Here is a 23,806-nt window from a genome sequence, read left to right on the forward strand (position 1 = left end):
CTAAGCCACAGAATTATTTTTTACAGTGTATATTTGCAGCAATAGCAAAAACGTTGTATGGGTCAAAATTATAGATTTTTCTTTTATGCCAAAAATCATTAGGACATTAAATAAAGATCATGTTCCATAAAGATATTTTGTAAATGTCTTACCGTAAATATATCAAAACGTAATTTTTGATTAGCAATATGCATTGCTAAGAACTTAGAAGAAAAGTTAAGAAAATTAAGAATTGCGATTTTCTCAGTATTTAGATTTTTAGTTTTTCTAAAATCTTTACGGTTTGACTCCTAACCCTAAAGCCTGGCTCACACTACAGGATTTTTAAAATCCTAACCGATTATGAAATCTGGCTGCAGCACACACATTAGGAGAATCTTCGCAGATTATCTTCCCTCAAATCTTAAACATGCACACACTACAAGATTTGAACATCGCGGCGCAATACACACTAGATATCAATAAGATATCTACAAGATATCATTAAGATTATCATACCAGAAGGAGCGCGTCACGTGATCTCACGCAGCAGTTCGTCACTGATTTTTGTTTACATATGTTAGCTAGCATGCTAGCATCTTTCTGCACTCACCCAGTGCATTCAAAACTGAGGCGGTTTTTACTCCAGCGCTTCTCTTTCTCCTTATGGTTTTGATGCGTTTTTGACACATTATACAGACTGTCATGTTACTACAAAATGTCAAGAAACAGTCTCCTCTGTCTCCACTGTCCAATCCGTACATCAGCTGTTTTGCGCATTGGCTGTGAAAGTACTGACGTAATCATATAGCCATCATCATCCCGATTTAAATCCTAAATATCAAACATGTTTGATATTAATCGGGGCTGCCCCGATTTGTGTGCGAGCAGATCGGGAGGTGCAAGATTCGATCGGTGAATGCCTCACATTACCAGATATTCCACTCCGAACATCGGGACCGATCGAGGTGCTTGACAAGATGTTTCCTCCGATTCTCAGGAGGGGGAAATCGGGGCTAAATCGGGCAAAAAATCCTGTAGTGTGAGCCAGGCATTAGGTTGTGGGTTCGAATCTTGGGCCGGCAATACCACGACTGAGTAAGGTACGAAGCCCAAACTGCTCCCCGGGTGCCGCAGTTAAATGCAGAGAACAAATGGGACACCATTCTTGGCTGTATGTCATGTCACTTTCACTTTGGTTTTTTTTTGCACCCTCAGATTCCAGATTTTCAAATAGTTGTATTTCGGGCAAATATTGTCATATCCTAACAAACTATACATCAACGGAAATCTTATTTATTCAGCTTTCAGCAGATGTATAAATCTCAATTTAAAAAAATTGACCCTTATGAATGATTTTGTGGGCCTTGGTCACATATATGAAAGGGGTGGTTTATTATTATTAGGACTGTCACTTTTAGTTCGAAAATCGATTGCACAATCGATTGGACCAACCAAAGAAAGTTTTGAAAATGAAAATAGGGAATCGATTTTAACCAAATATGTACACTATTAATTTTAAAATAATTAAACAATTAAAAAATATAGATGTAACAAAACTCACAAACAAGCAGAAAAAGAAAATAAAGAACTCCGAAAGTGCAGTATGCCTTGCAAAAGTTAGACAGAAAATACCAGCAATTTTACGCACCTATAAGACCCAGTGATGTCGAAAGTGACCTCTTATGCTGCGTTCACACCAAACGCGAATAGATGGTCTGGCGCGAATGATTTCAATGTTAAGTCAATGTAAAGACGCGTTTACGCACGTCTGGAGGTCTCGCGGTGAGGTAGACGCGAATTCGCCTCATTCGCGCATCTAGTTACAGGAGATTCTGAGTTATGAAAAGGACCATTGCAAGCTGACAGCGACCAGCTTTTGTGGTGGAAAATTGGCAGTAATACCCCCACCTTGCGCAGCTGTACCTGAGTGTCCCTGGGACATCAGTGTGGTCGGAGTGCATCTTCTCAATAGCTGGACATATAGTGAATAAAAAACGCTCTGCTCTGGACCCCGAAAATGTTGATCGACTTGTTTTCCTGTCCAATAAATTTGTAACGGCCCTGGCCTTTTTGCGTATTTCATTATGCCTGCCTAGTGCCGCCTAGCCTAAGTGTCGGTTATGTTCAATAAAAAAAACACACATGGCCTGTTCTCAAGTCCATTTAAAGTTTCATTTTTTGAACAGTTGTTTGAAATGGATTGAATCATTATTTAAAATAATCTTGGAGATTTTTGAATTGCCTAAATAATAAATGCAGCCGGGTTGAAGCCTGCAGTGATGTTTTTCTTTTGTTATGGCAGCCGTCCCCTCTGCATATATATTTTTTCGAGAATGTTGCACTCCTGTTGCTGTTTGTTATTCTACACGAAACTTCATGCCAATAAATAAGAAATATTGCTGACTTGTGCATTTCCTGCGCTCTCTTTACGTTCGTCCGTTATTTGACGTTGAAAAAGGAAACGTCTTTTTTTTTTTAGACATGGAAAATCGATTTTACAATCGATTAATTGAACACTTATGTCTTAAAAATCGAAAATTATTTTTTCACAAAAGTGACAGCCCTAATTATTATTTCACTTTTTAAACTTTAGTTAGTGTGTAATGTTGCAGTTAGAGCATAAACAACATCTGTAACGTTACGACACTCAAAGTTCAATGCAGAGGGAGATATTTTCTTTTAAAGAAATCACGGTTTAAGGGCTACAAAAAAGACTGGTAGGGACTACAGCAAGCTTCTTCCTGGGTTTATGACATCACTAACCCTGATGTTTACATAAACCCTGCCCCCGGGAACATGCAACTACCCGTAATGGTAAGGAGGTGTGACACTTCCGGACAGCATGCACTAGGTGGTTAGTAAATCACAACACACTGGGCCCGATTGCGTATTTCTGAGGGAGGGGCTTCATAGTACCAGGAACTCAACAGACTGGTTTGACGAGAACAGAAACAGCAGTGTATATGAAAGCTAAAGTATCTGAAAATAATGTTTGTTTTTTTTTTAAACAAAGAATGAACATGTTACACTGCATCCCATCAACGCTATCAAACCTTTGAAAAAAGCTGATCAACCACCCCTTTAATTTAGATTATTTCAATTCATCTTGTGACCCCTGGTTAAGAAACACTGCAATAGAGCATTCCCACTTCCCTCAGCAGCTGCAATGCACACATAGAATAGAGTCTAAACTGAAGAGCAGAGACATACAGGTAATGCAAATATTCTCTCATGGTGTGGGTGTATTCATTTACTTTGTAAAACTATTTTTTTATAACAGCAACTGAACTCGGATCAGAAGCAGTTGATTCTGTCTGAGACACTAATTGAGACCGTCTATGGCGAGAAGGGTCAAGTCCTCAAGTCTAAGGAGCGCAAAGTCTTCCTCCTGAAAGACATGCTCGTCTGTGCAAACATCAATGTGAAGTAAGCAGTCTTTTTCACACATCACAACTCTGTCCTGTCTTTCATGAGAAAGGTTTGACCTTAATTAATTATATTGAAGTAATTCATTTACTCACCCTCATTCAAACCTTATTGAGTTTGTTTAGCAAAATGTTTGTGCTACTTCTTTTATATAATTAAAGTACCTGGTGACCTAGAGCTGTCAAGCTTGGAAATTGATGACAAAAGGCACAATAAACGTAGTTCATGTGACTCAAATCCTATATTCCAAGTCATCTAAAGCCATCTGGTTGCTCTGTGTTGAGGAAAAGACAAATTTAACTTGTTTTTCACTGAAAATGTCCTCCTCTCACACATCTTAAAATTTTCATTCATGTTCAAATCCAGCGTATCAAAACATGTCACATCAGGTTTGACATTATTTCATGTCATTGATTCTCTGCTGGTTTTGTAACAGATTTCAAATATGTACATATGCATGCTTACTTGTGTGCATGTGTAAATGAGAACCAAATGAGAGAGAATTTTCTGTGAATAATCTTACATTTAATGCTGTCATATGGCTTCAGATGACTTGTTATATAGTGCATGAGTCATATGATCTACTTTTATGATACTTTAATGTCATCTTTGGAGGTCACCATTTATTTTCATTGTATGGAAAAGAACAGAGGAGAAACATCCTGCCTAAACTTTCCTTTTGTGTTTAACAGAAGAATAAAAGTCATAAGAGTTTGAAATGATATGAGTGTGCGTAAATGATGACAGACCATTGATTTCTGGTTTACTTAGTATTAGGTAATAAATGAATATAGTTAACTAAATTAGAATTCAGTTACTTGCTCATAATTTCCTCTCAACTGACACATAGATACATTGAAACAGGGATTGATAACATCTTTGAGGATCCAAGGTAACAGTCTCACATCTGCCAGGTTTTTTCATTAATGACCACTGGGTCATGCTGTTTTCAAAGACTTCGGATCAGAATGATTTTTCACTGTCTTCAAAGTTCTGCTGCATTCTTCAATCTCAATCGAACGTTTCTCAATGCAGATCATGCGTAACATAGGAATACATGAATAATAATTTCCTGAAATCACCGCAGGGAGTGTGAGGCTCTCTGGGAATCTTTCTGATCACAAAGCTCTAATTGCCTGTCTGATTCCTGGATCTCCGTCACTATCATTCAGATGTTCTCTAATCATGTATTATTTGTAATTGTGAGTCTGACTTTGTTGTGCAATCTTAAAGTAATTAATTTGTGTTTAATCAGGGGCCCTCCAGATATCAGCAGCCTAGTCCCAATCGGTCCAAAATACGCCGTTAAGTGGAGTGCCCCCCTGCTGCAAGTGCAAGTGGTGGAGGTGGGCCAGGAGACCCCCCAGCGTAAAGACAGCATCTACCAGCAGAGTGGAAGCAGGCGCTTGAGCTCCATCAACTCTCAAGGTTGGCATTTTTAAAGAGTACTCCTTTCATGTGGTTAGAAGAGCATGGGAAAATTATGAAATAATGAACTTGGTTTTTTGATGTAGTTGGTGAAGCTGGATCATATAGAATAGAAAAGTTATTTTAAATTGTAAATGCTACATTTTATTGTATTTTTAAATAAATTCAGCCTTGGTTGGAATTTGAAACCCAAACTATCTATCAATCTATCCATATATATATATATTAGTGGTGGGCCGTTATCGGCGTTAATGTGTTGCATTGACGTGAGACTCTTATCGGGCGATAAAAGAAATATCGCCGTTAATCTATTCTCAAAGTTGGGTTGGGAGCTGGGTCTATACTAAGCAAGCTATGATGACTTTCACCTTGATATTTTATATAACCGACTGGCTGAGGCCAGCAAAAAAAGATGCTCAGGACAGTTGACGGGCCACTGCTGCGCATCGTCACGAAAGCTTATCTTTTTCACGTGTTTTTAAGCCTTACCGCTTGTCGATTTAAACATTAAAGCATCCAAAAACAAGACGCGGAAAAGCTGAACAGAGTAGCTGGTTACTCGCGCGCTGTGTTCGGTGCGCACGAGAGAGAAAGCCGCGTCTCACGGACAGTGACACTGAACCGAGCTGTCTTCTGCGAAGTTCTCCTCGAAGTCCCTCCTGCACCTGAACGAACAAATACAAATCGCAGTTTGAACAAACAAAAAGATGTGAAAGAGCCCAATTCAGCACTGCGGTGTTCTGGTGTTCAGGGCTCACGCAGAGAGAGGCGTCTAAAGACACTTGAACATCGAATTTGCTTATTTTTGCTCTTGTGCCGACAAATACATACAAAATATGTCAAAATATCTGCCTTGGAAATTATGCTCGAAAAAACTGTCAGTTATTTCTTAAGTGAAAGTAAACAGTTGATGAAAAAAAATGGGATGTGTATTATATTGGATGCGTTCATCGTCTCTTAAAGTGACCGCGCCTAATTTAGCTACTGGCTGCTGTAATGTTAATCCAAGAATATGAAAATAAAAAAATCACTCACTGCTCTTGACTGAATTACTTTGTAGTTTTAACAGTCAAACCAAAAATTATTCAGACACCAGATATCATTTTTGATATATATAGCAAAACTGTAATAATGTGAGAAATGTTGAAAATGTCTGAATACATGTAGGTTTGATTGTATATTTCATTTTTACATTGAAGACTATCCAGTGCTATTTTACATTTAATTATTTGGTTTCTGTACCTTGACACCTACAAACTTGAAAAAACTTAAACATTGTGTAAATATCACAAATAAGTAAAAATAAATGAACATACAAATTAAACGATTTCAAACAGGGCCCACTGGTACAACATTCACTGGGTCCCCGCTGACCCCAGCTACAGCTCTGCTCACGGCTGTTTCACACATACTCTGTCTGCAGTGTGTATGCAGTCCGTGTGCGTTACGTATGTGGTGCAGCACGGACTCGATGTGCTTTCACATGGGACGCATTTGCAGTTCGCTGCTCGGTACATAAACGATCGCTGCACTGCTGCAGACACAACGCTCCTGGAACGCAACTGGAATCCGTTAACATGGGTGCGTAAAAAAAAATATGCAACGCATACACACTGCAGACCGGAGTATGTGTGAAACAGGCGTAAGGTTGTTTGCACCTTGTACAATGTGGAATTAGTTTACAGCTTTTTCAAGCCCTTTGTGATGCATTTTGGAAACAGGAGATGAGCCCATTTTCTAATGCACCACCTAGATTGATAAACCCCTTCTCAAAGACTTAATGTTTGTCAATTTTATTTGGGTAACACATATATTCTGAATGCCTTCGGCAGAATTCGAATGAGCCATTTTAATCTAGATTAATCTAGATTAATTTCAAGACCACAGTGAGATTAATCTAGATAAAAAAATTATCTATGCCCACAAATAATATATATATAATATATAATATAATATTATATATATAATATATATATAAACTAATATATATATATATATATATATACAGTACAGACCAAAAGTTTGGACACACCTTCTCATTCAAAGAGTTTTCTTTATTTTCATGACTATGAAAATTGTAGATTCACACTGAAGGCATCAAAACTATGAATTAACACATGTGGAATTATATATGGAATTATATACATAACAAAAAAGTGTGAAACAACTGAAAATATGTCATATTGTAGGTTCTTCAAAGTAGCCACCTTTTGCTTTGATTACTGCTTTGCACACTCTTGGCATTCTCTTGATGAGCTTCAAGAGGTAGTCACCTGAAATGGTCTTCCAACAGTCTTGAAGGAGTTCCCCGAGAGATGCTTAGCACTTGTTGGCCCTTTTGCCTTCTGTCTGCGGTCCAGCTCACCCCTAAACCATCTCGATTGGGTTCAGGTCCGGTGACTGTGGAGGCCAGGTCATCTGTATAAAATAAAGAAAACTCTTTGAATGAGAAGGTGTGTCCAAACTTTTGGTCTGTACTGTGTATATATATATATATATATATATATATATATACAAACACACACATAAGTTTTCATATTTTATATAATTTTATTTCCATTTTAAAAATCAAAAGTATTCCTCATTGCATTATTTTTAACCTGTTAACTGTCACTCACATCTTTGAACATAGACTTGAAAGTGCATGATCCAAACCTAAATTTTTATAATTCATGACTGAAAACATTTTGTAACATGACTTTGATGTACCATTTTCATGGTAATGCAATGTATGATTTTAAAATGGGTTTCAAAGGATGAATTTTGAGATTTTAAGTTTTCTAGTGATTATAATTTCTGATGATTTCTAATGTGTGACAGAGAAAAAGGCAACAAAGAAGACTTTTTTTGACAAAGGTCAGTACTCCTGTTATGATGTAGGTTTTGAGGTGCACTCTTGCCATAAATTAATCTATTACTTTTCATACATAAAAAAAGATTGGTAAAATATCTATTTGGGAGTTTTAGTTCTTTCCAACAATATATAGTTGGTAATGATTAGATAAACGTAGTAAACGTAGGCGTCCCGGTGACAGTTAACAGGTTTAAGAAATATTATTTATATTATTAATAGTATTACATGTTGTAATATAATCAACCTTTCAGAATTGACACTGAATGCTTTTTGGATCAAGTTGCTAACATGATTGGATGGGCTCAGACTAATGAGTGTTTCTGTTTTATTAAAATAACTAACTCATAAGGATCATTTATGAATTGTAAAGGAATGGAAATTAATTAACTGGAGTACACTAGTTCCATTGTTTGTGTTATAGTAGAGCAGTAAACACTGTCAAATAGTATTAATATTCAATCTCCTTATAAATTATTGTATGGATTTTTACTGTTCTCTAACACTGGTAAACACAAGAAATTCCAATTTCCCCACCGTTATGTCAGCTTTACCTTTAATAAATCACTGTCGCCGAGCTAATATCAGTGTGCAGTCCTCCTGCTGCATTCATCTTAGTTTTCCTCAGGGCTCAATGTTGAACCCAGCTCATACTCTCCAGCAGGGGAAATATACCCTCATAGTCAGAAAACACAACAGAGGGTCTAATTCCAGGATAAGATGAAGCAAATGTCCTTGGGAGACTTTTTTCTTTTTTTCTTACATCAGAAATTTCAACCTCTTCTCTACATCTTTCCTGCTGTGTTTGAGGTTTCAGCCTGATGCAAATACTGCACAGAATTACAATGTTAGTTGAGGGCAGTCGTTCCATTGCAAGAGTTTGCTGGGGGCATATCATTTCAGTCCCAAAAGATTTAATGTGAATATAATTACTGATTATCATGGAAATGTTATTTGCTCAGGAAAGCTGTTTCTGGGACCACCACGGCTGTTTCAGGAGCTGCAGGAGTTACAACATGATCTTTCTGTGGTGGAGGAAGTCACATTGTTGGTGGGCACACTGCAGGGATCATACCAGGTAAAATCCTTAATCACCCGCAGCGTTACACACCTGACCAATTTCCGACTGCCAGTGAATAACTCCATTCCTTTTAGGGATGTGCAAAACTGTGTATTTTCATAGTCGAATAGTCTGAACAACTAAGGATAATTCATCAAAAAATGAAAAATACGGTTTTCATTTACCCATGTTATGCATATCATTTGTAAAAAAAAAAAAGATGTGAGGAAAAAACAACAAAACACTTTTCTCAAAAATGTCAATTTAAAAGTAAACAGAATTTAATTTTTGGGTGAACTATCCCCTTAAGGAAGCCCTTAGGCTGCTTGAGAGATGTTGCTGAAGGAGTGTTCAAATAGAGGCATAGTTACAAAAAAAAGCAACATCAGAGCAGCCTTAAACATTGTTTGAATCATGACGTGTGTATATTTCATAAATAATAATTCAGAGTTTCAGATTTGTATTTGTAATTTCAGAATTTCATTCATTTTGTATTTAAAACATTCATTTTGTGACAACATTTCTGCAGATGTTTATTTTGACTAGCTTTGCTAGTATAGTATAGGATCATTCACAGCCATGCTTTCAGTAACAAAAAAATAAATATTTAACATTCAGCATTATTCAATTTACATCCACTCTGACTAAGATCCTAGTGTTGCTGACAGCTATTTTTGTAATTATATACAATAAATATCTGCAACCTTTATTTTACAAATCTTAAAAATGGATTATGCATACTAACAGAAACATTGCTCACAGCAGGCGATTTGAAGTCCGACAGTAATTGTCTTGAAGTGTATTGTTGCAGACAGTGGATTTGTATCAAAAGCTCTGCTATGATGGCTGTTGGAGTGGAGCTTTCAAGGGGATGAATTTTGAGATGCAACTTTTCTGAGAAGTGCAGCACGTTGTCAGCATGCTAACACTCTCCACATGAAGTTCCCTCTGTAAATCCATTCCTTTTAAAGTGCACCTGCTAAAAATATTGAAACCAAAACAAAAGATAAGGAGAAAAGCTGGTCAACCTCACTGATCGACTAGTCGACCCATTTTTAGTCCCTGTAGTGTGCAACAGTCAGCTGCATTGATTTTCTCCATGAGGAATTCGATTCTTTACAACAACAGGTGAACAATCTTTTACTGTTGTCTTTTTGTTCTTTTTATATTTTCAGATACTCAAAATCAAATTTTGTGATAATGTGTTTCACCTCTTAGCTGGTGTGGTTGGTTCATGGCTTATAATGCCTTAACAAGGCCTTTTTTAAATCTCTGTGGGAAAAATGAGTGGACAAAATACTTCCGGAACCAGTGTTGCTGAAAAACTGGGCAGGCACTAATGCACTCTATTGTGTCACTTTCTCACTCTTTAACCTTTCCTTGCGCTAATCATGTTGCAAATGTCAAAAAGCAGGGTGCTAAGTGTGGTAACCGGTTCTTAGTCAGTCTGACAGCTGTCTCCTGTAAATGTGACTGTGTTCGTGTACAGAATCTCAACACTACAGTGGGGCAGGACTGGTGCATGGCTCTTCAGAGGCTCATCCGCATCAAAGAGGATGAGATCCAGTGTGCAAACAAGTGTCGTCTACGGCTGATGGTTCCTGGGAAGCCTGACAAGTGAGTGCAGACTACCCACTAATGCCAGTGGGCACAGGTTACACAAAATAGAGCTGTGCATTGAATTCCCCTTAAATGTGGGTGGATATGACAGTTACACTTTCATCACACTTGTACCAGAAGGATTTTATTTTTTTTTGGATTTGTCTTGGACAGGCTCAGTCCCCGGAGCCACAAGACTTTTTCTGATCATTTGGAGGATTAAACACAGGCTGAACAGCTTTTAAGATTCAAGCTTTTCTTAAATTTAATGGATCATTATGGTTTAAGACAGAAATCTTCAACCTTTCTCAAGCCAAAGACCCCGTTGGTGGATAATGAGATTGAGCACACCCTGTTACATACAGCCTTTAAAATGTTTTATTATTAATACTATTAACAAAGTTTTTTGAGCATCAAATAAGCGTATCAGAATGATTTCTGAAGAATCATAGGACACTGAGGACTGGAGTAATGGCTGATGAAAGTTCAGCTTGGCCATCACCGGAATAAATTACATTTGAAAATATATTACAATATAAAAGTTATGTTAAATTGCAATAATATGTCAATTTTATAGTTTTTACTGTATTTTTATTTAAATTAATGCAGCATATTCATTATTTTAACATTTATTTTATACACTGTAGAGTGGGAAGCAAAATAAAACCTTTGTTGAAAACAACCCATTATTGTTCAGTGCATATTTTCCTTTTTTCAAAAGAATTATTTTGAGATCAAACAGTAATTGCCAGACCCCCTGCTGTACCACTGTGGACCCCCTGTTGAAGACCCCTGATTTCTATTTTTTTATGTCGCAATGTACTTTTTTCTTTTTAGCAGGCACAAATTATTTTGACTCTTGGCACAAATAAAGCTGTACATACTCATTTTAGTCATGCGTGGAACTAAAAGAGGCTTTGTTTCACTTGGATTTTGATTGTGTTGAATTCCTCTTGGATTTTCACAGTTTGTGCATGTGTGTGTGTGTGTGTGTGTGCATTCATCACTTGACAGGTCTGGCCGTCCAGTCAGTTTCACAGTGGTCTTCAGTACGCCCAGTCCAATTAGCAAAATCTCCTGGGTCAATCGCCTGCATCTGGCCAAAATCGCCCTGAGTAAGTGTGGCATCTCTGGCTTGAGTAACATATATTGTTGACATGAATCTTTCACTTATTATTTTCATGGATTCATTTTCTTATGTGTAAAAAGCTTTGAGTTTAAGTGACAGTATTGCGCCTCTGGCTAAGCTTATTACCGTTTGTGTAGGAGATGAAAACTTGCCCGGCTGGGTGTGTGTAGAGGATGATGAAAAGACTAAGCCTCCATTCTGGTGCCCGTTACTGGCCTGCCAGTTGCCTGTTTTTACCCCAAAAATGCAAGATCTGAAGGTAAGTGATAGACAACAAACCAATTTTTATTTGAGTAAACTTAAGAAAGAACACTATTCTGATAAGTTGTTTTATGTTGTTTTTAATGGGCTTTACAAAAACAACTCAAAAATGAAAGTTCTGTTATCATTGTAAGTGAATTGTGAGTGATCTACAGATGATTTAATCAAAATACTTTATTATTATTATAGCCATTTTTGCCTTTTATTAGGATAGGATAGTATATATTGACAAGTGGGAAAGAGAAGGGGAACAAGATTGGGAAAGGACCGCAAGCCGGGACTAGAACTCGGGCCACACAAAGCGTAACAGCGCTATATATCTCTGCCCAAGAGGCTATCAGTGCCAACATCAAAATACTTTTTAATAATATTTATGAATATTATATTTAATTTATCAATATATATTTAATAAAATTATATGGACTAATGGTTAGAAAGTCAGACTTCTAACCCAAAGGTCTTGGGTTCGAGTCTCGGTCATGACAAGGAATGTTGGTGGGGGTGAGTGAATGACCAGTGCACGACCAAAACCACAACTGCTCCCTGGGCCAGGCAGCAAACAGCTAGACAGAGTTGATCTTGAAATATCACTTCAAACTCTTAACTGCGAACTCGTGAAAGAACAGTGTGCAGTGTTTTTCCTGGAGCTGAAGGAAAAACTTTTCCTTTGGGTAGTCGATGTCTGATCTCAGACAAGGCAGATTGTACTCCGATTTAGGCTACATTTACACGACAATAGTGTAGGCAAAACTGTTTTCCGCTTGCGTTTTAAAAAAGTTTCACATATACACGACAGCGTTTTTAAAACAATTTGCGTTTACACATATCTGTGAAAATGACCAAAAACGCTGTCATAGAATTTGCAGTCAGACATGGTGTCTGAATCTAACCTGTTGCCTTAAATTTACATTTAACTTTGATCTTCTATTTTGTACGGCATTGCTGTTTTACACCTCCAGGTCAGTGTCCAGCTTCAAACATATGATCAGTACTTCACAGTTTTATTCAAGACTTCTGCTGGTCCAATTTTTATTATATGTATTAGTAATAGTTCTGTTCTCCCATTGGATTTCATTGCTTTACTGTAATGATTTGTCATTGAATTACAGTTTTGTTGAGATTAGTATCTCATATTCATTCTCAATGAGTGGCTCTTTGATTTCTATAGTGTATTCAACGTTGTTTTTGCAAGTTCTTTTAATTTATCACTCAGATACTGTTATCTAGCTGGTTAACAGATGTGGTTTTGTCAAAATTGCAATTATGCCTGCCATATGCTGTAAGCTCCAAACCATTTTGTTCAGATGTAACCGTTTCCCAGGAAAAAATGTGTTTATAAATGTATGGATTTACACTACATTATCATTTTCTGTATTTTTTTTTTGTATTGAAGAAAAATGGTTGTAAACAAAACCAATAGCTCAAATGTAATATAGTCCAATATGTTTTACCAACACACATAAGTATAGTTTATGACCACGTTGTCTCATTGTCCACAAAAGTTCTGGTTCATTAGTTCTGTCTTCCTAACAACTGTGAAATGATTTTTTGTGTGGTTCAAATGTCTTCCCAAATCCCTAATGTCCCATAGCAAGAGTATTTCATAGGAAGCAATATGACAAATGCTTCACAACTCATTTGCTGCCGGTGTGTTTGCATTATTATTCTCAAAATGTGATGCATTCACCCTTTAATGATTGCTTTCCATACCGCTATCAACTCTGGATGAGTGACTGATGCGTCTTCTGGATGCTTTGGGTGTCATTCTTACAGCCACAAACCTCACATGCTCATCTGATCCTGCATCTGATGTTTTTGATATCTCTTGATGGTGGATGTTCTTTTTACCTGGGATGTGTAGTACTTTGAAGTCATACGGTTGCAGCCTTAGGACCCATTGTTCAGAGCTGGCAGAAGGTTTAGATTAAGGTCTAAATATAGTCCCTAGTATTTTTGTCTGTGAGCAAATCAAACGTTCTCCAAAAAGCTAAGGCTTCACTTTCTGTATACCTTTATTTGCATTCAGTCAGGCTGCGATTCACCAAGCATGTATACATCTTTCCTCTTTGGTACTGAACAAACACCCGTCTTAACCTACGGAATGTGCATCTGCTTTCATCTGCATTCTGTCATCATCCTTTTTGAAGTATACTCCAGTGCCAGCCTTGCCCAAAATGAGTTTGAATATGTTGCTTTACTGTAACTCACAAGTGCTCAAAAGTCTTCATAGCTCATTTGCAGTTGATTTGATTCTTTTATTTGTTGACAAAACTTCCATGCAATTCAGTATACAGTATATATTCAGCATACCTGAAAATAAACTTGGATTTGAAGTTTAGTAATCAAACATTCCCAATGAAGTTGCAGTGAAACTAAAGGAGCAACAGTACTTTTCTTATTTTGCAGATATCCCAGTGTACCAGACTATACAGTATACACTCAAACACACACCTACAGGTCAAAAGTTTGGAATCATTAAGATTTTGAAAGACATGCTCACCAGGGCTGCATTTATTTTATACAATATATATATTGCGCATAATATATATAACAACTTAAAATGGCTGATTTCTATTTAAATATATTTTCAAAAGTAATTTAATCCTGGTATGAAGGTAAAGCTGATTTTCAGTGCCATATGATCCTTCAGAAATCATTCTAATATGCTTACTTAGTGCTTAAGAAACATTACTCATTATTATCATCAGTGTTTTCTTTTAAGATCTCCAAATACAAAATTAATAATACAAAAATGCGTAATGTTGTAGACATGGCATCTACCATCAGAGGCTAACTAGACCATGCTAACAAACCCTGATCCCTTGCTTGCACAGGTTTCTCCTAGTGCATGAAAGGTAAAGCTGTGAGCAAGCCAATTAAAATTTTAGTTTTTGAGATCCTTATTTTCCAAGAAAAGTCCAAATTAGAACAAAGTTAATTACGCGTCTTCTTCAAAAGGGAAGCTTCTAAATATATGAATTGAAGCATGTGTTTATATTTGTGTACATACACAAATGCATGTTTGTGACAGAGTAGATCTAAAGAGGTTCCTAAATATTACTTGCATGACTTATGTAGGAGAAACTTTTTTGTGCAAAATAAAGAGTGAGGGAAAAATAACTTCATTACTGCAGATGAAAGTGAGGCAGATCTGTGCCTGCTAGAGAAGATGCAGGAATAGAAAAGCGGATTCTTATGTGATGTGAAGTCGAGTCTGTGTTCAGGAGAAACACCCATGAGACAAATGTGCCTGTGTCTAAAATCGGTCTTCCCACATTACCCATCTCCACCCCGTATTATCAGAATGCAAAAAATAATGAGTTTGAGAAGCAGAAAGAGGAATTGAGGACACTAAAAATGATCAGGACATTAAGTTGTCTTTCTAAAATGCTAAAAAGCATTTTTTTGTAGTGCAAAAGCAGCACATTCTAAAAGAAAATGACAAGCCTGACACATAACCTTGTATAAATAATTCCAGTGGGCTAATTAATGGACATATTAAATATTCTACCTGCTTTTTCCATGGAGGGGAAAATGTGAATAAAAGCCGTGGCCCCAGTAGATTGCTTAAGATGAAAAGAGGCTCCATTCCCACTGTGCCTATCCAGGAAGAGCGAGTTTTCAGCAAGTTTTGCACATCAGAGTGCTGAGCATCAGGCTCAAAGCAGGAGAGGGACAGTGGCAGCATGCCATTCCCACGCAAGATCCTCCTCAAACACAATAAGGACCGTTACATCTAAACAGTGTTATAGGCCTCTCATTACATTACAGATAAATGCCATAGTCCCCCTTATTTTGTTTAATGTGAATGATATTTTGGTCAACAATTTGCATTCATGTATTTATTTATAGACAATTGTTATAATCATGTTATAAATTAAGGTAAAAAATACATGTACTACAATACTTTATTATATATAAATAATCAATTTTATATTACAATAATAATTTGTTAATTCATAACTTTTTTTTAACCCTACATGTAATAAAAAAAGGACATTTTTACAGCTTAGTCTGGACTAAAAGCGGAAAAATTGCTGTTGTCTGTGGCTGTACTTTACTGCAATCACTGAGGATAAATTTCTGTCTCATCTAATGGACAGTATAAAACGCAATCACAGGAAATGTCTTGGGTGTGTGTGCAAAAGGATTTACAGCAAAACACTGCAATTATAGTCTTTTAAGCTGCTAAAAATTTCTGTCATTATTTACTCACCTTAATGTCATTCCAAACCTGTACGAACATCAAAAAAGGAGACCTATTTTCATAAATGTCCTAGTCATTATTTCCTTACGATTAGAAGAAATGGGAACTGGAGCTTTCCAAGTTCAGAAAGCGTCATGTACTAGTACATCAAGTACTAGTGCTGCAAATAACTTGGGGTGAAGTATTACTTTAATAGAAAACCAGAAAGAAGTTAGATTTATCTGTATTTTGTCATGTCACACTTAATTGGTTATGAAACTTGTATACTTCTCGTGAGCTGTAATTACAAAGTGCTATAGTTAATATGAGGTCACAACAGTATGTGCTGAATGATGTGTTAAACTGCTGTAGTAAACAGTGTACTCTTAATTAAGATTAAGACACAGTGTCAGCAGGGGTGGGTTTGTCACCAGACATGTGGGCCCTAATGATTAAACTTGGAATAATAGCTTGTCTGACTTGTGCATAATTTATATCTGAATGGCTATGGGTGTTTAATAACCTTATGTATGTGTAATTTGAATCAAAACACCCTGCAGTTAATTAACTTTGTTTACATCTCTTTCCAAGCAAATGTTGGCTGTGGTCGCCAGCTCTTTTAGATGTGCTCAACATGTATCAGAGCTGCCAAAACATGGACAGCAAAGTGTGTCAGTGTGTATCCCATGCCTTTACCACCCAGAAATTAAATGGAAATATAGCTGCAAGCAGCTATTACGGGGCAAAACACTCCAGTGGGAAAATTAGGATAATTTCAGGATAATTGTAATTGAAATGGCTGAAAAATTAAACCTCTAGTAGCATGATTAAATGGCTTATCACTTTCGATCAACAGGTGGTGCAGTAATCAAATCATCTTGGTGTGTTCTGTGTGAGGTGACAATGGCAGACACAAAAGTTTGTTGTCATTATGTCAAAGCTTCACAAAGATATAGCCTCAGACTCATTTTGGGACCCTGTCTAATATTTGTAACTGTGCTGTACGAAAACGGTTTTGTCAATCGACACAAAATGCATAACTTTTTGTCAGCACAGTCTGAAGATGATCTGACTCGATTTTAGTGAAAAACAGACAAACAGATGAGGATGAGTTAGAAAAAGTAGTTTTTTTATATAAATCATATGGCAGACAGGGAGTACTGATTTCCTAAGAGAAAATTGGTATGTATGTTGTCGGCGCAACCAAGGGAATATTTTGATACCAGTTTCATTACAGTAGCTTAATTCAATCAAAAGTTAATAGCATTTTTGGAAATTTCATAATTAAAGGTAAATTAATGGTTTATTACTCTTGACCAATAGGTGGCGCTGTTACCAAATTGATGTGCCGTGATCAGTGTGAGTTAACAATGGCACATACAAAGTTTGGAGTAAATATGTAAAACTTTTGCAGAGATACAGCCTTCAGATGCAGTTTGGCATCTTTCCAGCAAATTTGTTCATGCGCAAAAAGAAAACTGTTTCGTGCATCGTCACAAAATCCATAACTTTTTTCCAGCTTGGTCTAAAGATGATCCGAGCCAAATTTGGTGAAAATTGGACCAAAGATCTAGGAGTTCAAAAAAGTATGTTGTCAACATGAATCAAGACAGGAAGTTCAGCCAATATTGGTAAAATGAGTATTGTGTTCTCGTCTTGATCCAAGGAATCTATCAACATCAGTCCGATTATAATAAGTTAATGTAAACCGAATGGAGCCGAATATTTTTGTAATTAGTTTCATAACAATATGCTAATGCATTCATAAAATACAGCATTTAAGAACATGATTCAAAATGGCCGTTGCCCAAAATGGCTGACATTGGGAAACTGGGTATCATTCTATTCGGCATGATGCACCGAATCTAAAAAGGTAAATTTTGTATTTTTTGCCAAAGCATTCAGAAGTTATGAGCAAACAAATGCATTCCATATCTCCTGACCACTAGGGGGCACAGTGCCGAAACACTGCAGGTTGTCTCAGGTCATGCTTATTATAACACACACCAAGTTTGATCTCAAAAGGCCAAACCGTTGTGGAGATATAGCCTCACATCCATTTTTGCATGCTTTTTGTACAATTCGCTCATGTGCTATTCAAAAACAGTATGACTAATCAACTTGAATCCCATAACTTTTTGCCAGCTTGGTCTGAAGATGATCTGGTTCAATTTTTGTGACAATCGCTTCAACGGCCTAAACAAGTTAGAAAAAAGTAGTTTTTACGAACAATTGAAAATAGCTAAAAAAAAAAAAAAACCTTACGATTTGTAATTTTGGTGTCCATTCGACTTGGCATGAGCCAAGGAATCAGAGAAAAAAATTATTTTAATTTTGTGGCTTACGGTTCAAAAGTTCTTAGCATAAATTTTTTGAAAGTTTAGACAAGTGGTGGCGCTAGAGAGTTTGAGTTAGAGACTCTAAATTTGCTATGGTAACTGTTCTCACAGTCCTCTATTCGTTTTTCTATGTCTTTCTGAAACAGGAAAATCAAAAGATGTGCATCATATTTATCATTTAAATCCTTCAATCTTAAATAAATAAATAAAAGTGTAATTCTGTTCTCTGTTTAGATAATCCTTAGGCTCTGATTTGGGTTTTTGAACACGCAAAAAAATTCAGTTTTTTCTTCTTTGATCCCACTCTAATGATCATGTTTTAGATCAAAATGTGCATTCAACACAGAAGGATCTATTAAAAAAGTCTTGACATGAGAATGTTCCTTTAAGGAATTTCAGTTCACTTGGCCAGCCATCTTGGCGATACCCCAGACAGCTATGTCTGTAATAGTCATGCAAGTACAGCTACTTCAAAAAAGTTTTTCAGGATTATGTTTAAATGACCCTTAGCACTGGGCAAATTGACATCTCTCTGAGCACAAGTTTAAGGTCTTTGAGTGACACTCTGCTATTTTGATTACTCTTAATGCTTGCCTTCTTGAAATCAAGCCTCAAGATGCTTACTTCGAGGGTGAATTAAATAATATCCTGCCTTTTTGTTGATTGACTTGTTAGTGTGCAGAATAAAACAGCAGTTGCACCAGATTGGTTCACTGTATTTATCTGCATCCCACATTGCGGAAGCAGAATTATAGTGTTAGACATACAAAGAGACGGTAAAATTGCATGTCAGAAAATAGAAAGTACACAAAAAAGTGTGTGTGTGTGTGTGTATACGAACATAGATTTTGTGAAATGTTATTATAATTTAAAATAATTTATTATTTTGAATATATATATATATATATATATATATATATACATAATTATTTCTATTTATTTTTTTTGAGGGTTTTTTTCTGTAATGGCAACACTGAATTTTCAGCAGCTATAACATTCTAATTTGTTGATTTCATGCTCAAGAAACATTTCTTCTTATTATAATTTTTGAATTAAAAAAAGTTTGTAATGTTTAACAGTTTTGTTGAAACCATTTTAGACTATTTATACGTTTGGGATAATGGGGTAAAAAAAAATTACACTGGTCAAAAGTGACATTTTTATGTTATGAAAGATTTCCTTTAAAATACTTTTTTTTCTTACTTTCTATTCAAGAATCCTGAAAAAACAAGTGTTTCACTGTCTTTGTAAAAATATTATTAGGCAGTTTTCAACATTATTAATAATTAGAAATGTTTCTTGGGCAACAAATCAGCATATTTCAATGAAGGATGATGTAAAGACTGGAGTAATGGCTGCAGAAAATCAGCTTTGCCAAAATATAAACGACTTCCTTCAAAAACATAAAACAAATCTTAATGTAGCATGTGTATATAGCAATTTAAAATAATTATTATTTTATTTTAATACATTTTTTGTGTGTGTGTGTTGTAATGTCCAACTAACAATTTACAGAGCCGCATTTTTTTAATGCTGATTTCCAAAAGTGATCTCTTTATCTTGTTTCTTGCAGTTGCAGGCTGCCCTGTATAACCCGGTCCACTGTTCTCTTCTTGGTTTTTCTGCCGCTAGCACATCCTTGCCTCAGGGCTACCTCTGGGTAGGTACACTTTGCACAATGAGAACATCTTTTCTTCTTTATAAATCATCACTGCACTGGTGCAGGAAATTGTAATACAGTATCTCTGTACATGTCCCTCACCTTACCTGTGATTTACCTTAGGGGAAACAAATCATGCACAAACATTTGAATAGTCCACCTCTAACCAGGGCAGTCATCAGCACAGTAACAGAACATCCTGAGCCCCTTACTTGTAATTACTGACAATATGCCAATTTCCCAGCCCTCCAGTATCACATTTTATGAAGTAGTCATTTAGCAGATGTTCTTTTATCCACATAGAGTATACCTGCTCAAAGGCACAATGGAAATAGCTCATGGATCATTCCTTGCAGAGTTTGAACCTCTAGCCTTTTAAATACTACACCACATTAAATATAATTTGCCGCAGCACAGTATTCAGTATATATTTAAGCAATATTTTATAAGCAGGAATGATGTTGTTCTGAATAATCATTACACTTTAAAGTGCAAGTAATATAAATTATATATAAACTGTGAAAAGCCCCAATTTGTTTGGAGGATTTGAGCTAACTTGTATAATTTCCAACATAAAAGTTTCCAGTTCTTAATTCTGACTGAATCGCAAACTCCTACATTGAAATGTACGTTACTTTTCTGGGATATTTTTCTTCCGGCTTAAAGAATTTTTCTACCTGAAGTAAGTAATGTTAGTAGGAGCTCCTCAAAGAAAAAAAAACTGTTAGAACTTAGAATATTTTGATCGACGTTTAAAAGAAAGGGGGAAGCAGGATTCCGAGAAGTTTCTAGAAACAAACATCAAGTATTCCACATCAAAAGCCATTCTATAAATCATTTATCTCATGGCTGTGCTTCCATTTTTTTCCCATCTTTTTTGCTTGCAGACTCTCAGTGGCCATGTCAGTGAGTTCAGGCACTGGATGCCGTCCTCCTCATATTTGTTTTCTTTTTGTTGTCTCTTCGACTGCACAGGTGGCTAGTGGGGGTGATGACTCTCACGGCCAGGTGGAGATTTTCTCCCTTAACAGACCCACGCCACGCTCCGTTAAGAGTTTCTCTCTAAGTTCCCCAGTGCTTTGTCTGGAGTATATCACAGAGCCCAGCACTGAGGAAGAACTGGAAACACAAACCTCGGAAGTTCTTTACAAGATCGGCCACACCATCTGTGTAGGATTATTGGATGGCAAGTAAGTCTGAATACATATCTGTATTGATCTGGAATAATTTGAGTCATCACATTGATCTTTTTATGTTGTCAGCCAGTACTCATTTGCTTCTTTTCCAGAGAAAAGCTCTTGATACTTTGTGTCTGTGTTTGTGTTTCTCAAGCATCCTGGTTTATGGAAGCGTGGACACTGCTGCTCAGTGTCTGCTAACATTTTGTAACCCAGAGGGCTGCCCAGTTCTGTGCCTAAAACACTCTGCCAACTTTCTCTTCGCTGGACTAAGTAATGGAAAAGTCGCAGTTTATAATCGAAAGAGTGGAGGTAGAATAATTTCCATGCAATTTTCAGTGTAAATATAATAAAAAATGAAAATTCAGTCATCATATTACTCTTCTGTTGTTCCAAAACATGATTTTCCTTTTTCTGTGGAACAAAACAAGATAAATGGTCACCAAAATTGATTACCAACATTCATCCACAGATTCTACAGAATAAAGTCAAACAGGTTTAAATAATGACAGAATCTAAATTTTGGGGTAAACTATACCTTTTATTAATTCTACAATATTAAATTTTATAAATTCAATTCTTTTTTCCATTTAATTTGGATTTACATTTGCTGGAAACAATATGTGAATTGGATTTCTGCATAAATTGGTCATAAAATTCCATAAAATCAACAAAAAACAAGCGCAATGTGTTTAAACACAACACAAAAGCAATAATGCATCTGCGTGTATTTATTGTGCAAGCCATGTAAACAGTCATAGGGCAGAGTGGGGAAAAAAGTGTTTCCTCTTTACAAAATCATTTCAATTCAGCAGTATTCTTCAGGTTGAGGGGTCAAGACTGGGCCACATCAGATGGGGTATGTTATTGTTGATTTAGTCCTGGGATTGGGATCACTGTCCTGTTGAACCATTCAACTTCTGAATTCCAGCTGGCAAACAGATATACATCCTGCTGCAAACTGACCTGATAAACTTAGGAAGTTATTTTTCTGTCAATGAATGTATGCTGCCCAGACCTTGAGGCTGCAAAGCCCCATGATGTCCCTCCATTCCAGTTTATTCTGAAGAGCTACTAACTACTTTCAAACACCTTTTGGCTTCATCTCTCCGCAGGATATTATGCCAGTAGCACTGGCAAAAACATCCAGGTGCTCTTTTGCAAAGACTTTTTCATATACACCTTCAGGCCCATCTAAATGTTGGGATTTCAGTTTAGCCAACACACTCTTGTTGGCCCCATTGGCAGTTAGGTTTAGCTGTGGACTTTCATGCTTACGTTATTTTTTTCCCCTAAAGATTGCTTATTTGCGTACAAGTCACATAATATTAGTTTGTACAAAATTAACACTTTGTAAAATTATTATGTTATGTAGATCAGGTTGGGTTAGCTGACTCCAGATGAAATACGTTAAGTTCATCCAAAAATGAAAGTTCAATCAGGACCACTTCCGTCAAGTATATTTTATGACACTGAAGAATGGGAATTTAAATAGACTGCATGTGATAGGTGTCAAGACTGGATTGGTACACGTCAGGAACAGCTGACTGTCAGCGTGACTAACGTGGCCTGACTGAACTAACGCGATGCTCAATTTCTGTCATTATTTACTCACTTCATGTCTTTCCAAATCTGTATAACTTTATTCTTCAGAGGAAAATGAAAGAAGATACTTAGAAAAATGTATTTTCCACCATACAGTGAAAGTCAATGGGGTCAAGTTTGTTTTGAACTCCAGGTAAAAGGTTCACATATTTCTTTCCTGCAATTGTATACAGCACCAATGCCTCATGTTTGATATTGCTTTGTGCTTATGACAATATAGTTATAGAAATTTTTTAATGAATTTACTAGTTTAAGTTTAATAGAAAAAAAGTAATACTAAGTTAATTCTCTTCTGTTTGAATTCATCCTTTCTGAATCTACTGCTACAATATAAAAGATGTGTAAATATTAGCCCTTTCCAGTAGCACCTCTAAATCCAGCATGCATTTTGCGGTTACAGAGGGGTTGTGGGATCCAGATTCCTGCAGACATGTGGTTATTGGATGCACACCCGTCCTCAAACTCCTCCAAATAGACGAGTGTGTGTGGGCCAGCTGTGCCAACCAGGTCTCAGTGATTGAAGGCTTCTCTCTCAGGACTAAGGTATCCTTCTCCTTTGAGAAATGCCTTAGAATGTGAATTAGAATGTGTCCAATGGGATTCCACCACCTTCACAATGAAGATGCAGCACACAAATGCTTTTCATAAGACCGTATAAGTCAAAAGAGTGAACTTTCATGTCACTTATCAAAGCTTGAGATCGGTTCTTTAACAAAGGTTGGTTTAGGAAAGCTTGAAATGATTCTTTTATTTCAGAGTTTTACATTTCATTTCTCTGTTAAGACGGCTTCCCATGCTAGATGCATTATGAGAGAGCATCTTAAGTCACACATAAAAGGTATCCTCCCTGTAGAAGCCCAACAGCATGTTAGGATGCTAGCCTTTGATCAGTTGTGACAGCTGAGCCAACCTCTCTATTTTGCCCCAAGGAGCGCACCCTCCTTCTGCCTTCCTGATGCTTAATATCAGGATTAAATTCAGCTCTGGAAGTTGGAAGTTTAGTTCAGCCCGACGATAAGATGTGGCCAGGCAAATGGACATATCATTCTGTTTTTATTTGCAGGTCAATAGTTGTTTGCACCTATAGAAAATGCAGGATGAA

The 23,806-nt window shown here is 36.6% G+C and overlaps 1 protein-coding gene across 1 annotated transcript in view; it reads left to right on the forward strand.

Annotated features, from left to right (window-relative positions):
* The window catches only part of LOC132128874 (rho guanine nucleotide exchange factor 10-like protein), a 50,756-nt gene that overhangs the window by 23,956 nt on the left and 2,994 nt on the right, over positions 1–23,806 (forward strand). Inside the window, exons 17-26 of the mRNA XM_059540255.1 lie at positions 3,263–3,408; positions 4,664–4,836; positions 8,650–8,765; positions 10,237–10,364; positions 11,361–11,461; positions 11,613–11,734; positions 19,835–19,921; positions 20,897–21,111; positions 21,254–21,411; positions 23,105–23,247. Of these exons, the coding sequence (XP_059396238.1) occupies positions 3,263–3,408; positions 4,664–4,836; positions 8,650–8,765; positions 10,237–10,364; positions 11,361–11,461; positions 11,613–11,734; positions 19,835–19,921; positions 20,897–21,111; positions 21,254–21,411; positions 23,105–23,247 (1,389 nt within the window). The remainder of the gene's footprint in view (positions 1–3,262; positions 3,409–4,663; positions 4,837–8,649; positions 8,766–10,236; positions 10,365–11,360; positions 11,462–11,612; positions 11,735–19,834; positions 19,922–20,896; positions 21,112–21,253; positions 21,412–23,104; positions 23,248–23,806) is intronic.

The sequence above is a fragment of the Carassius carassius genome, chromosome 46 (genome assembly GCF_963082965.1).
Source record: "Carassius carassius chromosome 46, fCarCar2.1, whole genome shotgun sequence".
Classification (NCBI taxonomy): domain Eukaryota; kingdom Metazoa; phylum Chordata; class Actinopteri; order Cypriniformes; family Cyprinidae; genus Carassius; species Carassius carassius.